This window comes from Sylvia atricapilla, chromosome 22 (genome assembly GCF_009819655.1).
Source record: "Sylvia atricapilla isolate bSylAtr1 chromosome 22, bSylAtr1.pri, whole genome shotgun sequence".
NCBI classification, from domain to species: domain Eukaryota; kingdom Metazoa; phylum Chordata; class Aves; order Passeriformes; family Sylviidae; genus Sylvia; species Sylvia atricapilla.
Window position 1 is genome coordinate 1526935 of NC_089161.1, and position 22175 is coordinate 1549109.

The 22175-nt window shown below is 50.7% G+C and overlaps 1 protein-coding gene across 3 annotated transcripts in view; it reads right to left on the reverse strand.

The window, feature by feature from the left end:
• DVL1 (dishevelled segment polarity protein 1) overlaps nt 1-12773 on the reverse strand; it is a 79457-nt gene extending 66684 nt beyond the window's left edge. For 2 of the 3 annotated variants that reach the window (XM_066334572.1, XM_066334571.1), the window contains exon 1: nt 12442-12773. In XM_066334572.1, coding sequence (XP_066190669.1) covers nt 12442-12611 — 170 coding nt within the window. In that variant the 5' untranslated portion in view covers nt 12612-12773. The remainder of the gene's footprint in view (nt 1-12441) is intronic. The other variant, XM_066334573.1, reaches the window with a different exon arrangement.
• Nucleotides 12774-22175: the final 9402 nt, after the last annotated feature.

A 22175-nucleotide genomic window follows, 5' to 3' on the forward strand; every position in this document is an offset into this window, starting at 1 on the left:
GACATTCAGCAAAAGATGAGGCATCTGGGGGGTTTTATTTTATTTTTTTGTTTTTTCTCCTAACTAAGATGCAACCCTGGATTTTCAGGAATTAAAAGTGCAGCAGAAATTTTGGCTCCACACAGTGCAGAAGGGTTTGGGTAAAGGAGGGGAAATTAATTAATTAACCTTCATGCCAAGGAATGCAAATGAAGGGGTAAATGGAGAGTAACAGTGAGTATTTTTGTATTAAAATATATATATATATATAAAATAAATGTATATATGTAATATATGGATATAATGAATATAATATGTATATAATGTATATATGTATAAAATAAATGTCGGATAAATTCATATTAATCTGTGTCCACTCAGAAAAGCCATTCCCTTGATCTCCTTTTTTCAGACTGCCCCAAACACTCCTGACACAACAGACTCCTCTGGGTACAAGGGCAAAAGCTGGATTTCCACCAAAAAATATATATTAATTAAGTAAAAGATAAATTCATTCATCTTGAATTAAATTTGAATTAAATTTGAAGACAAATTCAAGGCACTGCCCCTTGCTCTGAGCAGAAGATTTTGGGGTTTTCAGGAGTGCTGTGCTCCCAAAAAACCAGAGAGAATCCAAACTCACTCACTCCTCCCTGGCTGATCTGGATTAAAGCTGATTTTACCTCCCAAAGGTGAGGGTCAAATCACCCAGAAATACCAAACACAGGAAAAACAGGAATTAAACTCTCCTTACCTTTTATCTCCTCTCTCTTAATTTTTTTTTTCCCAAATGAAATCAGAAATCTCAGCACAAAGCTCAGGATAAACTGCAATAATAGAGCTGTGAAGAGTGGGGTTTATTATATATATATATATATATATAAATAACACCTAATACATGTGCAGGTGAAGGTTGAGTCAGCATCCATTAATTGGGACAATCAGCTGAGTTTTAATTAAGGAATTTCCCCTCCCATAAGGTGAGGCACAGCAGGGGAGGCACCTGCCAAGGAGATGGGGCAGGGTTTAGTGACTTGAAAACATTTCAGTGATTTTAAGAAGGAAAACGTGACAGGAACACAGAAAAAAAAGAGTGAAAACGAGGCGGAATTTCAGGAAAACACAGGATTTCACATAGAGATTAAAGCAGGAAAATCTGATCACATCAAGCCCAACATTTCAGTCAAACATCCAGGAACTTCATTTGGGGGAAAAGAGAGAAAGGAAGTGACTTGAATTGTCAAAAAGACCCAAACTGAAGCGTGCCATGACTCCTGGAGGAGAGAAAGAGCAGAGAGGAGTCTGTGAGTGATGTGAAAATCCTGTGTGCTGTCCCGACACAAACAAAGAAATAAAATAAATTAAAAGCTGAAATGAATTCCTAATCAGAGGGAGAACTGGCCAGGCTGCACAAAGCCATGGCAACACCTCCCAGGCTGCACTCAAATGGAGCTAAAACGTTATTTTTGACAGCAGCCCTCCTGCTCAGAGGTAAGCAGGACCCAAGTGAAGGGAATCTGCTGCCACTGATCCCAGTTCCAGCACGGAAATCTGCACAGGCTTTAGTGCTGCAGGGAAATGAACTCCTTAATTCAATGTTTTAATCACTTCTGCAGCTATTTATTGTGGCTTTCAAAGCTCCCTTGCTTGTAGATCTCCTGGTGCAGCTGGATCTCCTCCTGCTTCCCTGCTCTCTGGCATGGAGATAATCCTTCCAAAATTATCTTTTTTTTTTTTTTTTTTTTAAAAATCCCACTTAATTCAACCTCCTTCACAGGCAAACTTTGAATTAGAGATACAACCAGCCTGTAGATAAATTGTTGAACTTGAAACTTTAATGTTTCCAGGAGGCTGCGTGGGGATTCTTAAAATCCAAACTGAGGAAAGGAAAGGAAAATGGGAAAGGAAAATGGGAAAGGAAAATGGGAAAGGAAAATGGGAAAGGAAAATGGGAAAGGAAAATGGGAAAGGAAAATGGGAAAGGAAAATGGGAAAGGAAAATGGGAAGGAAAATGGGAAGGAAAAAGGGAAGGAAAAAGGGAAGGAAAAAGGGAAGGGAAGGGAAGGGAAGGGAAGGGAAGGGAAGGGAAGGGAAGGGAAGGGAAGGGAAGGGAAGGGAAGGGAAGGGAAGGGAAGGGAAGGGAAGGGAAGGGAAGGGAAGGGAAGGGAAGGGAAGGGAAGGGAAGGGAAGGGAAGGGAAGGGAAGGGAAGGGAAGGGAAGGGAAGGGAAGGGAAGGGAAGGGAAGGAAAGGAAAGGAAAGGAAAGGAAAGGAAAGGAAAGGAAAGGAAAGGAAAGGAAAGGAAAGGAAAGGAAAGGAAAGGAAAGGAAAGGAAAGGAAAGGAAAGGAACAAACCCCTGCATCCACCCTGAGGAGGTGCTCCTGAAAGGAACAGAAATAAACTTGTTTTTGTGCCTTGTCCCACTGCAGAGCAGCAGGGAAGCAAACCAAACCTGACGGATCCCCTGAGCTTGTTTTTCATCCTTAGCTTTTAATAAATGTAACACACTCCACCCTCGGAGCAGAGCAGGGCTCAGGTTCCAGCAGGGGAAAAAAAAAATAGAGGGATAATTTTAAATATTTAGATTACATTACAGCTGGGACATTAAACTAAGCAGTGGCTTGTACAGCAGACAGGTATCAGGAGCAGCTTGGTAAAAATAATGTGTCAGCCTGCAAAGTCGGAGCTCTGGGGGAGGTTTGGTATTTATTTCTTATTATTTATACTCACAATAGTGCTTTCTGATGGCAGCAAGGAGAAAAGCCCCACAGTGCTGGCTGCTGTATAAACAGAAGTGGAGTGAGTGTGCAGAAAGTTTATATATTTCAGCGAGAAAACGAGGAAAAGAAAAGAGAAATAAAGGAAATAAAGGAAATAAAGACCTCAATTCAGCCTGTGCCTCACTGGGCCCAAGTATTCTGCAGAGTCCAAGCCTAAAGACAATTTATTTTGTATTTCCAAGTCTCTAGTCAGTGCTTTAATCACACCACCGTCCATTATACAGCCGATTTTTTCTGCCCAGCACTAACAGTTCCCCAACCTTCTGCAGGTGTTAAACTCTCCCTTGGAGCCTGAATTTTCCCTCCCTCTAACTCAGGTCCTCAGGCCCAGGATCTGCTCTTAATAATCCCAATTTTCAGGCTGTTCCTGCAGATTTGTTTGATGGGCTCAAGCTGGGGATTTGAGGTCATTTAGGGACGTGGTGCAGTGAGGGACTTGGCAGCGCTGCTTAAAGGTTGGACCCCAGGAATTTTGGTCAAGGATCTTTTCCAAGCTGAGCAAATGTGTGGAATAAAAAGCTGGAAAAGCCACTGAACTGCACAGCCAGAGCCACCAGGCTCAGGTTTAGGAGCTGCCTCCAACTAATAAAAATTAAACACATTCACAAATTAAATTTACTTGACCATCTGTGAGGGTTTGAGTAAAAAAAAAATAATAAAAAGGGGGTTTTTTTCTCGTTAAAAAGCTTTCTCCTCTCACTGCAAGCCACACATTGCTCATGGGACAGAGCAGAAAATGGCTCAAAATTCAGCAAAAAAAAAAGAATTATCGCTCAAGTGAGTGATTTCAGGTGCTGGCTCAGCCCCAGGCAGAGGCAGGGCTGCCAGAGCAGGGGACAAGGGTGCTGGATGTCACCCCTGCAGTGACATTCATCCCCTGTTTACAGCCCAGCTGTCCCAGCCTGACCTGCAGCCACTTGGCCTCTTACACAATCCAGCATCCCCCTCCAGCCAAACCTGGCCAAAAAAAAGGAAAAAAAAAAAATCAATCCTCTCTTTTTTCTCTTTTTTTTTTTTTTTTACAAGAAACCCACTTGTTGCACCATCTGCTGCTGGCCAGGAGATATTTTCAGTGAATGTGCATTCTTGTTTTCAGTCAATGGGTGTTTGCAAAGGTCTGGATGGTGAATTGGGAGGCTGAATGAGCAGCTGAAGCCCCAAGCTGGGTCTAAATAAACTGTATTTTTCTCAGTCTCTGAACAGCCACTCAGTGATGAGGGAACAGGGAAAATACAGCATCAGGAGACATGAAGCTCCAGAAAAGCTGTTTTTTATTAGTTCTGCCTTCATGGAACCACTTCCTTACTCTCCTAAAAACCAACTTTCTCCCTCAATAACATCGAGGGGCAAAGAGACAAAACGAGGGCAAACAAACCCAGAGGAGGAAATTCTCCACGGCTGCTCTGGCAGGATTTCCCTGCTCATATTTCAGTGCCAAAAGTTGCAAGGTTTTGGGTTTTAAACCCTAAAAACAAAATAAAAGGTAAATCCACCTGTCCATCCTTCAGCTCTGGATATCACCTTGAATTTCCTGCCCTTGCTATCACCTTGAATTTCCTCTCCCTAAAGCTGCATTTGTGAAACTTTCCAAAAATTCTGAAAATTCTTCCCAGGGCTTTGATCCTTTCAGTTGCCTCAACAGCCCCTGGCGTGGTTCTGACCCATCCAGGCTCCTCTGTGGGCATCAATCCCTGTGACAAAGCTGCCAGGATCATTCTCCTCAACTGGTATTTTTAGCACATGTTCCTCTCTGCCAGCTCTGTGTGTCCTCTACAGCAAATAAGAACCATTTGCTTTGGGTTGATTTTATTTTGTTTAGGTTTTATTTAATTTTATTTCATTTTAATTTCATTTTTAGTTCGTTTCATTTTTATTTTACTTCATTTTTATTTAATTTCGTTTTTATTTAATTTCATTTCGTTTTTATTTTAATTTAATTTTTATTTTCCTATTTTGTTTTGTTTTATTTTGCATTTTTTTAAAATTTTATTTTACTGTGTTTCAAAAAAGATAAACTCCTACCTACATCAGCCTCTGTCACCTGCTTGCTCAGTTTTCAAACAAGGATGGAAGGAGGCAGCATTTCATGTCTCTTGAGAGGGTCTCCTTAAAACAAAAAATACCTCATTAAAATCCCTGTTGCAATAACTACACCCCCAAAAAAACCCCACCCAGCTCAAAACTGTGGCCTCACTACTCCAGAGCACAGCAGAATCCACCAAAAAAGCAGAATTCTTTTTGTTCAGTCTGCTGCATATCCCTGGAAAAGCCTGGAAAGGGTTTTCCAAGCACAGAACTCAACCCAAAGAATTCTCCTTGCTCAGAGTCTTGAACTCTGTGGCTCCTGAGAACAGGAAAAAAATGAAACTTGCAGGTTTTTGTCTGACATTCCTCTCTGCTGGCTGCATTTTTACAGCAGATTTCATTCATTTCATGGAATCCTGTGGATGTAACACCCAAATCTACTTGAGTTTTCAGTAGAAAACTTTTGAGTTTTCCGAGTTATTTATGTCCAGTGTCCAAAAGGCTCTTTAAATATCAGCAAATCCCAGACTGGTTTGGGTGGGAAAGGATCTTAAATCCCAACCAGTGCCAGCTCCTGCCATGGGCAGGGACCTTCCACCACCTCAGGCTGCTCCAACCTGCCCTTGGACACTCCAGGGATGGGGAAAACACAGATTTTTTTGGGGGAAATTCTTCCCAGGGAAGAATTCCTTCCTAAAATCCCATCTAAACCTGTCAGCCTGAAGCCTTTTTGTCCTGAAAACTTCCAAACAGTCCCTCTGAAGTGTCTAAGCCTCGTGGATAAAAATAAGCAACTCCTGCTTTTGTTTCTCCCCCCTTAAAATTATCCTGTGTGTGGTTTTTTAAAAAAAAAAGCTCTTGTGTCTAAAAGCTTTGCTAATTATGAAATTACAGCACAGCTATAAGACGTCTGTCAGTCAGGACTCCTGGTTTTAACTCCTCTTAGGGCAAGGGTGAAAGCAGAGATGCTGCATTTCCTCAACTGGAAAAGGCACAAAATGCTGCCCCGTGTCCCTCTGCTATTCAAAATTACCCCACTGAGCTCTTAAAGTGGATTTCTACTGCTTTAAATCCCATTTTTCTCGCCAGTTTTCAACCCAGAACGTCGATTTTCAGCTGCAGTTTGCAACGCAGCTCTCGGGCTGATACCAAAGGAACGCTCCAAAAGCCACTCCTCGGAATCCTCCCCGGAGAAGGAGAGAATCAAAGGAGTCTTCTTAGTTCACACAATGGAAAGAATGAGGATTTGAACCTCACCCAAAGGGGTGGCACAACAGACACACACTCTGCTCTTCCAGGGGCTTTTCCTGCCCCACTCACAGAGGGGAAGGAGCAGAGCAGGTACAGCCATGCACTGGAGGAATATTTATCCCATTTTGGCCAGATCACATCTTGAGGGTGGTTCAATTCTTCACCAAAATCCTGCCACAGCACCACATCCCACAGTGGAAGGGCAAAGTGTCAAAGCAGGTTCTTGTACGGAAAATTAAAGGCAAGAAAACGCCCTGGAGCCTCCAGGTTCATCATCCTGTGCTTCTGGAAGTTACTGGTAGTGTTTTACCAGCAAAGCTCTGGAAATAGCAAATATTTAAAAGCAGACAGCTTAGGAATTCCTCTTGTAGGATCTGTCACCCAGCTTCATTATGAATCATTTGGATCCCACACAGCTGTCAGTGTCTCAGAGAGGAGAGCCCAGGCATCACAAGCTACAACCTCATTTTTAGATGGATTCATTAGCTGTCTTTTTTCTTTTATTTTTAAATCATCAGAGAATTAGCAGAATTCCGTGCTCCTGCCGGGATGTGTGGGGCTGGAACCTGAGAATGAACAGTGTCACTGCTGGGAAGTGACCTCTGAGCTTTGCCCTGAGGAAACAATCAGTGGCTGGAATTAATGAACTCAGCTGATGGCACAGCTCCCTGTCTATAAAAACGTCCCTCAAACATCACCTCTCCTAAATTCCACTGCTGGTGGTTGCTGTCACCTTAATGAGGCTGATCCTGTGAAATGTCCCTGCTTGGTTGGCCACCAACCAGAATAAAAACAGAAGTTCTAAAAAGCTCTTCCAGGGGTTTGAGTGCTCAAGCCAAGGGCACAGCATCTTAAAACCAGCGTCGTGTGTGCAGATGGAGCCAGCAGGAAAGCAGAGTAAGGGCAGGGCCACCCTCCATCAGTGAGGGGATGAAGTGGCACAGGAGAAAGTGGCAGAACACTTTAAGAATTAAATTAAACTGTGAGCGAATCTCAGAAGGGAATGTGACCCTCCCACACCTCCTGCACCTTCCAAGGAGCAAAGAGGCACACGGGGCTTTAATTCCATGACAATCCAGCACCCAGCTCCATCCCAAAGCCTCGGCCACTGCACCTCCCAGAGCTGGAACCCACCGAGCACACGCAGTTCTCTGAGCACAGGGTTTATTCCATCACTGCAGGATCCAGGAAAGCTGGGCTGTGATTACAACAGCATGTGCAGAGCTGCAAGGAGCCAGTTCCTGAACTGAGGCTCCAACCCTCCAGGAAAACATTTGCTTTCCTAACACAAGGAATTGCTTTTCGCATTTCACAGGGGGGAAAAAAATTAATTTGAGGGGTTTAAGGACTGCCCTGCCCAGTGACCAAGGCAAATCCCAGCTTGGGAAGGACACCAGGACACCACAGGGACACTCCAGGAATGTCCCTGCAGCTCCAGCCCAAGTGGCACTTCCAGAACATGCCGGGAAGAGCAGCTCTGGAGGAGGTTTTCAAACACATGAGGGAGAAATTAGAGAGACGCGGCTCTGTTATGGTCTGTGGCAAGGGCAGCTCCAATTGCCTGTTTGCAACAATTAAAAGGCTGGAGCTGTGCCAGGGGAGTTGGGCTGGATTTTGGGAAAGGTTTTTCCCCCACGGAGGGTGCTGGGCATTGCCCAGGCTCCCCAGGGAATGGGAGCTCCAGGAGGGTTTGGACAACGCTCCCAAAGATACTCAGGGTGGGATTTTGGGGTGTCTGTGCACGGCCAGGGGCTGGACTGGATAATCCCTTCCAGCTCAGGATATTCCATGATTCCACAAAAAGTCAGTTTGCAGGCGAGAGGATGAAAACAAAGCTCCTATTTACTATTAACACTCATTAAGACGACCAAAATCCATCTGAATTCTCTTCTGATTTTCCCCAATATTTCCGGTTCAGAGAGGCACAAGCACACAAGGAAGAAGATAAACCAAATAAATTCAAACAAAGACCTGAGTGGCAGCTCAGAGTCACTGGGAGCAGTGGATTGTCACCTGAATGCTGCTGATTCAACAACAGAGACACAATTTCCAGGTCTTGGTCCTTGCAGCCCTTCATCTCCCACCACCTCCTTTTCCAAGAATAACAGACAAGTTCCAGACCAATAAGAAAACCCACCCGAGGGTTTGTTACCAACTCTGTTTCCTGGTCAAAGACCCAAACATCCCCGTGTGTTCCAGACGCCTCAGCACAGTTTACATTTCCTAACCCTAAATTTCTGTGGCAGTGGGAACGATGCAGATGAAATCAAACCACAAACACAACTTCAATTTCTGCGACGACAACAACAACGTGTCCCTGTCACTTCCAGGGTGAAGGAGGAAAATTTACCAACGGTCGATTTCAAGGACATCTATTTTGAAAACAAACATTTTCTACCCCCCAAAAAAAAAGTTTGCACAAGTGAGCAAAACAAGAAGTCGACCCACGAACACTCCTGTGGTTACAGGCCAACGCTAACAACTCGCCACATCAGAAATACGTGTCAACAAACGGTATCCACATTCCAGCAGGGATAAAAACACCATCAGCACGAAAGGCTTCGGGTCTCGGGGGTGAGAAAGAGGCTGCACAACACGGCCAAGGATGCTCGGGGTGATCCATCTCAGCAAACACAAAACCCACACCTCCAACCACGGCGGTATTTTGGAGTCAGGTCCTCACGAGTTGCCCACAATCCTGCTCCCCTTTTTTTTTTCTTTTTCTGTTTGTTTTTTTTTTTTTTTTTTCTCCCCTGGCAAAGCGTTTAACTGTGCAAAATCGCCTTGCCAGCGACAGATGTGAGTACAAAGAGAAGTGATTTGCTACAAAAGGATTAATACATTTTGAAAGTTACTGTCTGGCAAAGTGTCAAAGGGACTTTTAGTGGTTTATTTTATTCTGGCTGTCGCTGAGCCCGGTGGCACACAGGCCACGAGGGAGCAGGACAACGTCAGACATCCCCCAGCGTGGTCACTGAGCTGGCCCTGGCCACCACAGGGGTCATGTCACAGTCCAGCCCTGCTCTTCCCCAGCACTCCCAGCTCAGCGTGTGCCCTTGCAAGGGGACGTCTGGCCACTGACCACTGTCACCTGTGTGGCCACTGACCACTGTCACCTGTGTGACCACTGACCACTGTCACCTGTTTGGCCATTGACCATTTGTCACCTGTGTGGCCACTGACCACTGTCACCTGTGTGGCCACTGACCACTGTCACCTGTTTGAGCACTGACCACTGTCACCTGCGTGACCACTGACCACTGTCACCTGCGTGACCACTGACCACTGTCACCTGTGTGACCACTAACCACTGTCACCTGTGTGACCACTGACCACTTGTCACCTGTGTGGCCACTGACCACTGTCACCTGTTTGGCCACTGACCACTGTCACCTGTGTGACCACTGTCACCTGTGTGACCATTGACCACTTGTCACCTGTTTGGCGAGACCATTTGTCACCTGTTTGGCCACTGACCACTGTCACCTGTGTGGCCACTGATCATTTGTTACCTGTTTAGCCACTGACCACTTGTCACCTGTGTGACCATTGACCACTTGTCACCTGTTTGGCAAGACCATTTGTCACCTGTCTGGCCACTGACCATTTGCCACCTGTCTGACCACTGACCATTTTTCACCTGTGTGACCAGTGACCATTTGTTATCTGTTTGGCCACTGACCACTTGTCACCTGTGTGACCATTGACCACTTGTCACCTGTCTGACCACTGACCACCTGTCACCTGTGTGACCAGTAACCACTTGTCACCTGTCTGACCACTGACCACCTGTCACCTGTGTGACCAGTGACCATTTGTTATCTGTTTGGCCACTGACCACCTGCCACCTGTGTGACCAGTGACCCTGTGGCAGCGTGTGACCACCGAGAGTTTGGCAGCTGCTGGCAGAGCACAGCCCCTGGGGCAGTCCCACCACCAAGAGCTTGTCACCTGTTCCAGCAGGGACTGTGTGACACCGTCCGACCCCTGAGCACCTGACACCTGTTTGGCCACTGACCATTTCACCCCGTTTGACCTTGGGGTGACTGACCCCTGCTTGACCCCAGTGGATTTGGCAGTTGCTATCACAGCCCCTGGAGCTGCTGACCACTGACCACTGCGACCTGCTGGACCCAGAACCAGTCTGACCACCAACATCTGACACACATCTGATGGCTGACCATCCACAGCCGTCTGACCAGGGGCTGTGTGACACCTGTCTGACCTCGAGGATTTGACAGCTGCGGTCTGAGCACAGCCCCTGGCACCGTCTGACCCCTGACCACTTGTCACCCATTTGACCACTGACCCGTTTAACCACTGACCACTCCACACCCGTTTGACCACTGACCACTCCACACCCGTTTGACCACTGACCATTTCACACCCGTTTAACCACTGACCATTTCACATCCATTTGACCACTGACCACTCCACACCCGTTTGGTCACTGTCCCCTTCTCCCCCATTTGACATTCATTTGACCACCAACCACTGGTCACCCATTTAAGCACGGACCATTTCACACCCGTTCAAACAGGGCCTCCTGTCACCCGTGGGATCCTCAGGATCTGGCACCCAGGGATCTGACACCCAGGGATCTGATAACCAGGGATCTGACAACCCAGGGATCTGACAGCCCAGGATCTGACAGCCCAGGGATCTGACAGTCAGGGATCTGACAGCCCAGGGATCTGACACCCGTGGATCTGACAGCCCAGGGATCTGACAGCCAGGGATCTGGGGATCTGACAGCCCAGGGATCTGACACCCGGGGATCTGGGGATCTGACACCCGTGGATCTGACACACTCGAGGATCTGACACCAGCCCGACCCCCGAGCTTTGACAGCCGCGGTCCCAGCGCTGCCCTGGGAGCCGCCCTGTCCCGTCCCGGTTCCCCTCTGCTCTGTCCCGGTTCCCCTCGGCTCTGTCCCTGTTACCCTCTGCTCTGTCCCGGTTCCCCTCTGCTCTGTCCCTGTTCCCCTGGCGCTGTCCCGGTTCCCCTCGGCTCTGTCCCTGTTCCCCTCGGCTCTGTCCCTGTTCCCCTCGGCTCTGTCCCGGTTCCCCTCGGCTCTGTCCCGGTTCCCCTCTGCTCTGTCCCGGTTCCCCTCTGCTCTGTCCCTGTTCCCCTGGCGCTGTCCCGGTTCCCCTCGGCTCTGTCCCTGTTCCCCTCGGCTCTGTCCCGGTTCCCCTGGCGCTGTCCCTGTTCCCCTGGCTCTGTCCCGGTTACCCTCTGCTCTGTCCCGGTTCCCCTGGCGCTGTCCCGGTTCCCCTCGGCTCTGCCCCGGTTCCCCTGGCGCTGTCCCGGTTCCCCTGGCGCTGTCCCGGTTCCCCTCGGCTCTGTCCCGGTTCCCCTGGCGCTGTCCCGGTTCCCCTGGCGCTGTCCCGGTTCCCCTCGGCTCTGTCCCGGTTCCCCTGGCTCTGTCCCGGTTCCCCTGGCGCTGTCCCTGTTCCCCTCGGCGCTGTCCCTGTTCCCCTGGCGCTGTCCCGGTTCCCCTCGGCTCTGCCCCGGTTCCCCTGGCGCTGTCCCGGTTCCCCTGGCGCTGTCCCGGTTCCCCTCGGCTCTGCCCCGGTTCCCCTGGCGCTGTCCCGGTTCCCCTGGCGCTGTCCCGGTTCCCCTCGGCTCTGTCCCGGTTCCCCTCGGCGCTGTCCCTGTTCCCCTGGCTCTGTCCCGGTTACCCTCTGCTCTGTCCCGGTTCCCCTGGCGCTGTCCCGGTTCCCCTCGGCTCTGTCCCGGTTCCCCTCGGCTCTGTCCCGGTTCCCCTGGCGCTGTCCCGGTTCCCCTGGCGCTGTCCCGGTTCCCCTCGGCTCTGTCCCGGTTCCCCTCGGCTCTGTCCCGGTTCCCCTGGCGCTGTCCCGGTTCCCCTGGCGCTGTCCCGGTTCCCCTCGGCTCTGTCCCTGTTCCCCTCGGCGCTGTCCCTGTTCCCCTGGCGCTGTCCCGGTTCCCCTGGCGCTGTCCCGGTTCCCCTCGGCGCTGTCCCGGTTCCCCTCGGCTCTGTCCCGGCTTCCCTCGGCTCTGTCCCGGTTCCCCTGGCGCTGTCCCGTTCCCCTGGCGCTGTCCCGTTCCCCCGGGGCACACCCGGGCGCTGCCGCGGCCTCCCCGGGCGCGGTGACAGCTGCGGCCGCCCGTGCGCGGGCCGAGGACGCGGCGACAGCTCGGGGCGGGCCGGCGGGGATGGTGCCGGGGGCACGGCGGGGATCCCGGGGCACGGCCGGGAGCCACGGCCTCAGCCCCGGAGCGCGGCGGGCCCGGCCCGGCCTCCCCGCCATGTTCGCGGCGCCGCCGGTGCCGAGCCGGGCCGGGCCGGGCCGGGCAGGTGCCGCGATGCTGCGAGCCCGGGCCGGCCCGCGGCCGACACACCGCGCCCGGGGGCCGGGGCCGCGCCCGGAGCGCCGCCGCTCACCCGAAATCCTGGTCCATGGACTTGAAGAAGAACTTGTAGCTGTGCACGGGCCGGTTGCTGAGGACATTTTTGAAATCGGCCAGCGTGACTTTCTCCGGCGGCACGGGCAGCTTCACCAGGTACGGCGTCTCCTCCTCGTCGATGTGGTAGATGATCTTGGTCTCCGCCATGGGCGAGCGGAGCGGGGGCGGCCGGCCCGGGCCTCGGCCGGCGCTCGGCTCCGCTCTCGGCCTTGCCCACAGGAAGGGAGCTCCGGGCTCGGGCTGGCGCTCCCTGCACTGCTCTCTAGCTGCCCGAGCCGGGAACGGCAGCGCGCCCGCCCCGCCCGCATCCTCCGGCCGCCCCGCCGGCCTCGCTGCTGCCGCTGCGGCGCTGCCCGGGCCCGCGGCCGCGGGGCTCGGCCTGAGGGGAGCGCGGGCGGCGCCCTCCGCCCGCACAGAGCCCGGACACCGCCCGCATAGAGCCCGCTCAGGGCCCAACAGAGCACACACAGAGCCCGCACAGGGCCCGAACACCGCCCGCACAGAGCCCGCTCAGGGCCCGGACACCGCCCGCATAGACCCCGAACAGAGCACACACAGAGCCCGCACAGAGCCCGCACAGAGCACACACAGAGCCCGCTCAGGGCCCGAACAGAGCACACACAGAGCCCGAACAGAGCACACACAGAGCCCGCACAGAGCCCGAACAGAGCCCGAACAGAGCACACACAGAGTCCGCACAGAGCCCGCACAGAGCCCGCACACCGCCGGCTCCGAGCCCGCACACGGCCCGCACACAGCCCGCACAGAGCCCGCACACGGCCCGCACACAGCCCCGCACACAGCCCGCACACAGCCCGCACACGGCCCGCACACAGCCCGCACACAGCCCGCACACAGCCCGCACACAGCCCGCACACGGCCCGCACACAGCCCGCACACAGCCCGCACAGAGCCCGCACACAGCCCGCACAGAGCCCGCACACAGCCCGCACACAGCCCGCACACGGCCCGCACACAGCCCGCACACAGCCCGCACACAGCCCGCACACAGCCCCGCACACAGCCCGCACACAGCCCGCACACGGCCCGCACAGGGCCCGCACACGGCCCGCACAGAGCCCGCACACAGCCCGCACACGGCCCGCACAGAGCCCGCACACAGCCCCGCACACAGCCCGCACACAGCCCGCACAGAGCCCGCACACAGCCCGCACACGGCCCGCACAGAGCCCGCACACGGCCCGCACACGGCCCGCACACAGCCCGCACAGAGCCCGCACACAGCCCCGCACACAGCCCGCACACAGCCCGCACACAGCCCGCACACAGCCCCGCACACAGCCCGCACACGGCCCGCACACAGCCCGCACACAGCCCGCACACGGCCCGCACACAGCCCGCACACAGCCCCGCACACAGCCCGCACACGGCCCGCACACAGCCCGCACACAGCCCCGCACACAGCCCGCACACAGCCCCGCACACAGCCCGCACACGGCCCGCTCAGGGCCCGAACACCGCCAGCATAGAGCCCTCACAGAGCACACACAGAGCCCGCTCAGGGCCCGCACAGAGCACACACAGAGCCCGCACAGAGCCCGCACACCGCCGGCTCCGAGCCCGCACACAGCCCGCACACAGCCCGCACAGAGCCCGCACAGAGCCCGCACACAGCCCCGCACACGGCCCGCACACAGCCCGCACACAGCCCGCACAGAGCCCGCACACAGCCCGCACAGAGCCCGCACAGAGCCCGCACACAGCCCGCACACAGCCCGCACACAGCCCGCACAGAGCCCGCACAGAGCCCGCACACAGCCCGCACACAGCCCGCACACAGCCCGCACACAGCCCGCACACAGCCCGCACACAGCCCCACACAGCCCGCACACAGCCCCGCACAGGGCCCGAACACCGCCAGCATAGAGCCCGCACAGAGCACACACAGAGCCCGCTCAGGGCCCTCACAGAGCACACACAGAGCCCGCTCAGGGCCCTCACAGAGCACACACAGAGCCCGCTCAGGGCCCTCACAGAGCACACACAGAGCCCGCTCAGGGCCCTCACAGAGCACACACACAGCCCGCACACAGCCCGCACACGGCCCGCACACAGCCCGCACACAGCCCGCACACAGCCCGCACACGGCCCGCACAGAGCCCGCACACAGCCCGCACACAGCCCGCACAGGGCCCGCACACAGCCCGCACACAGCCCGCACAGAGCCCGCACACAGCCCGCACACAGCCCGCACACAGCCCCGCACACAGCCCGCACACAGCCCGCACACAGCCCGCACACAGCCCGCACACGGCCCGCACAGAGTCCCTGCCGGCACGGCGGCACCACGGCCCCGGCACTACGGGCAGGGGGACAGGGAGAGGGATGGGAGTGAGCCGGGGATGGGATGGGAAAGGGAGGAGGGTGGGAAAAGGGATGAGGATGAGGATGGAGGGTGGGCTGGGAAAGGGGATGGGGATGAGGAAAAGGGAAGGGGATAGGAATAAGAATACAGATGGGAAAGGGAAAAGGGATGGGGATAAGGGAAGGGGATGGGAAAGGGACAAGGGACAGAGACAAGAATGGGGATGAGGGAAGGGAAGAGGGTGGGATGGGAAAGGGGATGGGAATGAGGTAAGGCAAGGGGATGAGAATAAGAATAGGGATGGACACGGCCTTGTAACCACTGTAATCACTGATTTGGTGCTGCTTTGAATCAGGAATCACCAATTTAGGGCACTTCAAAGAGTCATTGTCAAGACTTATTTATATTTAAATACATGAGATGGTCAAGTGTTTCTCACTGATCATTTTGGAATGGTGAGAAGAATGGAGATTTCTGTAGAAATCTGCGTTCAGCTTTCTGTCCTGCCGGGCTCTGCAAGCAGCCCAGGGTGCTCCTGGTGTGGAAAATGCACCACAAATCCATCAGTCCCACCACGCAGGAATGGGAAATTTCCCTTTGGAGGGATCCTAACTGTGTCACCAGCAGCATTTCCTGAGCTCCTTTGCAGCAGGAAACTGAGGAAAAAAAAAAAAATTAGCACCCAACCTTTTGGTGCCCCTCAGTTTGTAGTTCAGCTTCTCCTGGGTTCAGGTGCCCACCCAGAGACTGAACCTGCTGAGAGCTCTGGTTCCATTTCTGACAGCTGGGAACAGCAGGAGCAATTCCCTGATGGTTCCCTCGGTGATCAGGCTCACAAAAAGCTCCCCAGAAAGGAAGAGAGGAGATAACTCCTCATCCTGCAGCCAAACCCGAAGCTAATCCAATTAAAGAGAGGACTCAGGAGTGCGGGATCCAGCCCTGGCCCATCAGGGATAATGCCTCGTGTCTTGCAGAGCTCAAGGCCTTCACACTTCAGCAAAAAAAAAAAAAAAAAATGGGAGGCACCAAATCCCTTGCTAATAGCGCTGTGCTCTCTGTGATAGAGGGAAGAGTCTTGCTGAGCCCTGCAGGGAGCAGAGAGTGTCCTGAGGTATGAAAGCTGCTCGCCCTTTTCTTCCTTTACACAGCAGTTATCACACAGGGAATAAGCAAACCCTTTTAAAAAATATATCCTTTGAATTATAGAAATGCTTGTTGCTTGTCTGGGGGGATTCTGAGAGCTCAGCACACTCTGGGTGCTCAGCAGAGTTTGTAAATTCTGACCTGAACGACTGCCCCAAGATGTTTTTGTTGTAAGGACTTCTCAATTTTTACTGGAGGATCTCTCAAAACAATTCTTGAACATCAGGTAGAACACAAGACTTTAATATTCCGTAGCAAAACGACTGAAGCCTCCTTTCTTGGGCAAAATTTTGCAACAATATTTCACATGGTAAGTATTTTTGTGAAGAGATGGGACAAAAGGAAAACCAAAGCTCTGCGCACCCACCTGGAGCTGCTCTGCCTGGTTTTCATCATCCACCTGCAAGGATTTATCAGCAAAAGGACAAAATCTCCCTTCCAGGGTGGTTGGCAGAGATTGGCAGGGATGCAGAAGGTGAAGTAAAGATGGAAACGACCCCAAAACCAGAGAGAGAAGCAGAGGGATGTCACTGAAGGCACACACAGGGTTTAAAATCTCCCAGCTGGGGGATGTCAGCAGGATCCAATCCAGCCCAATAAACTTCTGGATCTTGGTTTTTTTTCCTGTTTCTTCTCCCGCTGTGTGCAGTGGACCCGGGGCAGTCACTGAGGAGGAGATGGAGGCGTTCAACACTAGAGGGAAGCAAAAGGCTTTGCAGTAACCTCTGCAAAACCTCCCCGGGGCTGCCCCTGAACACGAACGGACCCGAGGGAAAGGAGAAATAACGGGAGGTGTCCAAAGCCCTCTCTGAATTGAGAAATCTGGGTTAAGGAGAGGTGTTGCCCCTCAGGGAGGGGAAAAGAGGACAGAGCACAACTCTCTGTGGGGTTTTCAGACACTTCCGCGGGATGCAGATAAATGATAAATTCTTTGGGTGGATCCCAGCTCCTGCTCACCGTGACTCAATCTCTTCTCTTCCCTCTGCTTTTCCTGCCTCTCCTTAGGAGCTGCAGCCCTTTTTTTTTTTTGGAAAAAAGAAAAGGGAAAGTCACACTTGAACAAATTCCCTGCAGGAATTGTCTGCAGAGCAGCTGATCTGCTGAGGCCACGTAAAGACCTTTAGGAAATTGGAGGTTTTTTTGCTTAGAAGTGTTCATTTGGCTCTTTAGCCTCCTTCTCTCTCAGCGTTTCTTCTTCCCCTCAGGAATTTGTTCTGTTGATGATTTACAAGTCCTTCTCCCCTGGTAAAACTCTCCCCAGGCTGGGAGGCAGAAAGGAAACTGGGACAAACTGGACTTCACTTCAGACAGTAAAAATTCATCTTTTTTTTTTTTTTTTTTTTTTTTTTTTTTTTTTTTAATGGTCTGCTGGTGTTCTAAATGAGCTTCTCCTTGTTCCCAGCTGCTCTCCTGGAAAATCAGATCCATTAACAGAGAAAAGGAAAGATGCCTCAGAAATAAAAAAAACCCAACCCACAGCAGCTCCAGCAAGGATAATTTGGGTGCTGATTCACCCCAGAGAAGAGGGGCTGGGGACTGACAGTGGGATTTCCACCGGCAAAGAGAGAAAATGGCATTTTTACCAGAGCTGGACAAGCTGATCAATAATCTCAGTTTGCTAAAGTCACTTTTTTTTTTTTTTGCCAGTTTTTAGTTTAATATCCTGCCTTGATCCTTCAAATCCTTGTCCCTTCAGTGTCCCTGGGAGAACTCTGCTGTGGCAGCTGGGGAAGTGCTCAGGGCCTGGAATGTGCAGCAGGAACTTTTGCAAGGTGTTAGTCCTGCAAGGAAAAGAGGAATTTGGGCTGGCAGGGAGATGCAGATTCCAGCAGGAAATGTTATCTTCCCTTCTGGAGCTGCGAAATGAAATCCTCTGGAATTGCTGCTGGATGGTTTGAGCTCCATCTCCAGCTGTGGATTTGTTCCCTTAGACAACATTTTCTGGGGAGCTGAAAATTCCCCTGACCCTGTCAAACAATGATGTCCCATGTGGAAACCTGAGTGGAATCACTGGAATAATTTACTGGGGCCAAAATCTGCACTTTGTCAAGCACTCTTGAGATGAAACAGCTCTGCTCAGTTATTGGGAAGAATTAGCTAATGCTGGCTTGAGAGAAACACCTCCAAAAGGGCAAGAAATAAAATCAACCTGAGCTGGAAAGTCCATTTTATTCTCCTTTATTTCTTAAATGTTTGGAGAGTTAAAAGACGAATGGTGAAAGTTATGCAACAACAGTAATAATGAGAATTAATTCTGTTACAACAAAGAAAAGAAAAAAAAAAACCCAAGATTTATGGAGGAAGTTCTTAGTCTGGAGAGCTGAAATGAGGGGTTCTAGTTCTAGTTCTAGTTTTAACCCCTTTAGGTCACTGCCAAACTCCCTTTTCTTGTCACATATCAAAAATTCCCAGCCCATTTATTACCCTAAAAAACTTGGATTTCTCTGCCCTCATCGAGGCAAGTTCTCACTGAGGGGCAACTGCTGTACAAATACTGGGCATTATTTATTATTTATTATCATTATTATTAACTAATTGAATGTAAAATCTGTGTCTCAGGAAACCAGGGAGCCTGTGATGGGGCAAAACCTGCAAAAGAATGCAAAGAAGTTTTATCAAAGTGCAGCAGTTCATTGGCACAGGGAGAAAATGGAATAACTCAGGCCAAGCGCCACTCACATGGAAAAAAAAAAAGTGGTTCCTCCACTTTAGGGCAAGTCCCAGATGAGAGAGAGAAAGGCTGAGATGAGAAAAGGACAGAGAAAACCGAATTGTTTGGGAGGAGGGAGCAGTGCTCCTGCCCCAGCCTGGGGGGAATTCCATGTGGAACCTTCTCATTTCCATGGATTTCCCAGCAGTGCCACAGACTGGGAATGCCGAGGGCAGTGGGAAGGGCCTCAGTGGCTTCCCAGCAGGATTTTAGGGCAAACAGCTCTTGTTAATTCCTCTAAATTAAGAAATAACAACAAAAAAATATATATATCTGCAGTTGTTTTTTGGTGGTTTTTAGTTTTTTTTTTTTTTTTTTTTTTTTTTTTTTTTTTTTTTTTTTTTTCTCTCGGTCACCCAGCCCTTGCCTGGCTCTCTCTCTCAGGCAGAATTTTAATTTGCTAAATTACAGAGTGGCTGCTGGTGAGAGCCACGGGGGTGATCTCCAGGCAAATTACACAACATTCCTCTGCTCAGGGAAAAAAATCCATGGAATCCTATGGATCCCATCAAAACCTGACCAGGGAGAGTCATCCTGGGTCAAAACCTTATCAAATCCTCACCAGGGAGAATCATCCTGGGCCAGAATCCCATCCCATGGGTCACATCCCTACCAGGGAGAGTTATCTTGGGCCAAAATCCCATCCCATCCCATTCCATCTCATGGATCCCATCCCCACCAGGGAGGGTTATCCTGGGCCAGAATCCTGTCCCATCCCATGGATCCCATCAAATCCTCACCAGGGAGAGTCATCCTGGGCCAGAATCTTACCAAATCTTCACCAGGGAGAGTCATCCTGGGCCAGAATCCCACCAAATCCTCACCTGGGCCAAAATCCCATCAAATCCTCACCAGGGAGAGTCATCCTGGGCCAGAATCTTACCAAATCCTCACCAGGGAGAATTATCCTGGGCCAGAATCCCACCAAATCCTCACCAGGGAGAATCATCCTGGGCCAAAATCCCATCATCCCATTATCCCATTATCCCATTATCCCATGACCCCACCCCCAGCAGGGAAGGTTTCCTGCCGTGTCTGACCATCACCCCCAATCCCAACCAGTGATCAAAGCAAGGATGAGGAGCTCACTCACAGAGCCCTTCCCAGCCCTCATTTCAGAGAACAAATATTAAATTTTTTCCCCCCCACCACCACTTTGAGCTGTTCTGCAGCCCAGGAGTCAGATAAAATACTGAACTGCCTCTGGAGGTGATGAGTAACCCCACTGTGAGCCCAGCCTGCGGGAGCTGGCAAGGGAAAACCTCCAACTTTGACTCACAGACGTGAAAGGGAGGCACAGAGACACGTTAATGACAATTATTTGAGGCTCTGCCACCCTGATGGAAGAACCAGCACGGCCTCCTGCACCTGCAGGAATGCAGCTGGGTTTTAGGGCAGGGTAAAACAAATTAAAAATATCCCTCTCTGCTTCAGGGGAGGGTAAAAAGGGGCTTGGGATGAAGTCAGATCTTCCTCTGCACTAATCCTGGGCACTTTTTTTAGGGTGGATTTTCAGGGAGGATAAAGGTAATTAATTACAAATCACAGAAGAACTTGTGGAGAGCAGTGGAAGGGCTCAGAAATTAAAAGATGATGATCTGCTCAGCTGCAGCTTAGGAGGGCTCCCCTCCATCTCTAGTTGTGTTCTATTAATATTAATAAAATTAATATTTTTACTGCTTGAAGGCATTGAAAATAACCCCCCCAATATAATTATTCTTTAACATATTTCCCAGTAACAGACGTATTAATATCTATAAAAATGTTATACTAGAGATGGGCTCACCTCCATCTCTAGTTGTGTTCTATTAATATTAATAAAATTAATATTTTTACTGCTTGAAAGCATTGAAAATAACCCCCCCAATATAATTATTGTTTAACACAGCCCCTAGTAACAGATGTATTAATATCTATAAAAATGTTATACTAGAGATGGGCTCACCTCCATCTCTAGTCCTGTTCTATTAATATTAATAAAATTAATATTTTTACTGCTTGAAGGCATTGAAAATAAGCCTCCTCCAATACAATTATTGTTTAACACAGCCCCAAATAACAGACATATTAATATCTATAAAAAAAGTTATGATAGAGATGGGCTCACCTCCATCTCTAGTTCTTTTCTATTAATAAAATCAATATTTTTACTGCTTGTAAGCATTGAAAATAAGCCCCCCCCCAATACAATTATTGTTTAACACAGCCCCAAATAACAGACATACTAATATCTATAAAAATGTTATACTAGAGATGGGCTCACCTCCATCTCTAGTTGTGTTCTACTAATATTAATAAAATTAATATTTTTACTGCTTGAAGGGCATTGAAAATAAGCCCCCCCCCAATATAATTATTGTTTAACACAGCCCCCAGTAACAGATGTATTAATATCTATAAAAAATGTTATACTAGAGATGGGCTCACCTCCATCTCTAGTTCTGTTCTATTAATATTAATAAAATTAATATTTTTACTGCTTGAAGGCATTGAAAATAAGCCTCCCCAATACAATTATTGTTTAACACAGCCCCCAATAACAGACATATTAACATCTATAACAATGTCCATGGCCCAGCTGTCATTAAAAGTGCTTTGTTGTGACATCCCACCTTGGGAAGAGCCAGCACAGCCCCTCAGGCACGTTTTTGGCAGAGCTGAGCTCAGTTTTGGAGGCACTGTCCCACCCAGAGCAGTGCCCAGTCCTGTCACAGCCAGCACAGCCCCCGGGAGGAGGGACAGGGGCTCTGCAGTGAGGTTTCAGTGCCTCAGAACGTTGGTATCTCGCACAAAACACCCCAAATTGGCAAGAAAAGGGATCCTGGAGATGTTTCCTCAGCTCCACCCCACACAAATCCTCCCCTCTGCCACCTCCTCCAGGCCACCAGACAGAGGGGTGGCAACCCCTGGCCACCGTCACAATGTCCCTGTCACCACCCTCACAGCAGCAGGAAACTCCTTTTCCTCCCATGGCCCAAGAACTGATGATGTCCCACAGCTTTCCTCAAATTCTTTGGATTACAGCACTGAATTGTTTCCAGTTTTTGACACCTGACACTGTTCAACCCACAGCCTCAGGAATCCACTCCAGCTCCATGGGAATGGGCTCATCCCCCTCCTGGACTCCTTTTTCTGAGCCCCTGATCCATGAAAATTCCTGTTGTTATTCGCGTTCCTCTGCTCCCTTTCAGCATCTCCCTGTGCTGGCTCCTACCTTTGGTTTGATGTGCTCTGTGTGGTCTGGATCCACCCCGGGGCTGCAGGAAAAAAACAAAAAAAACACCAAAAAAAATCCCATCCCAGGTTCCAGAGGGGAGCTCAGCCCTCTGCAGAACATTCCTGGTCTTGATCTAACTGAGCCTGGCTTTTCCTGCATCCACCCAACTCCTGCCAAAGCTGAGCTGCAACAGAAACAAACCAACAAATGCAGGGGGAGAAAGGCAGAGTTCAGCTCTGAGCTTCCCTTTCCCTGTAAAATGGGAATTATCGACATTTATTGATATATTGGCATTGCCCCAGGGATAAAATGAGG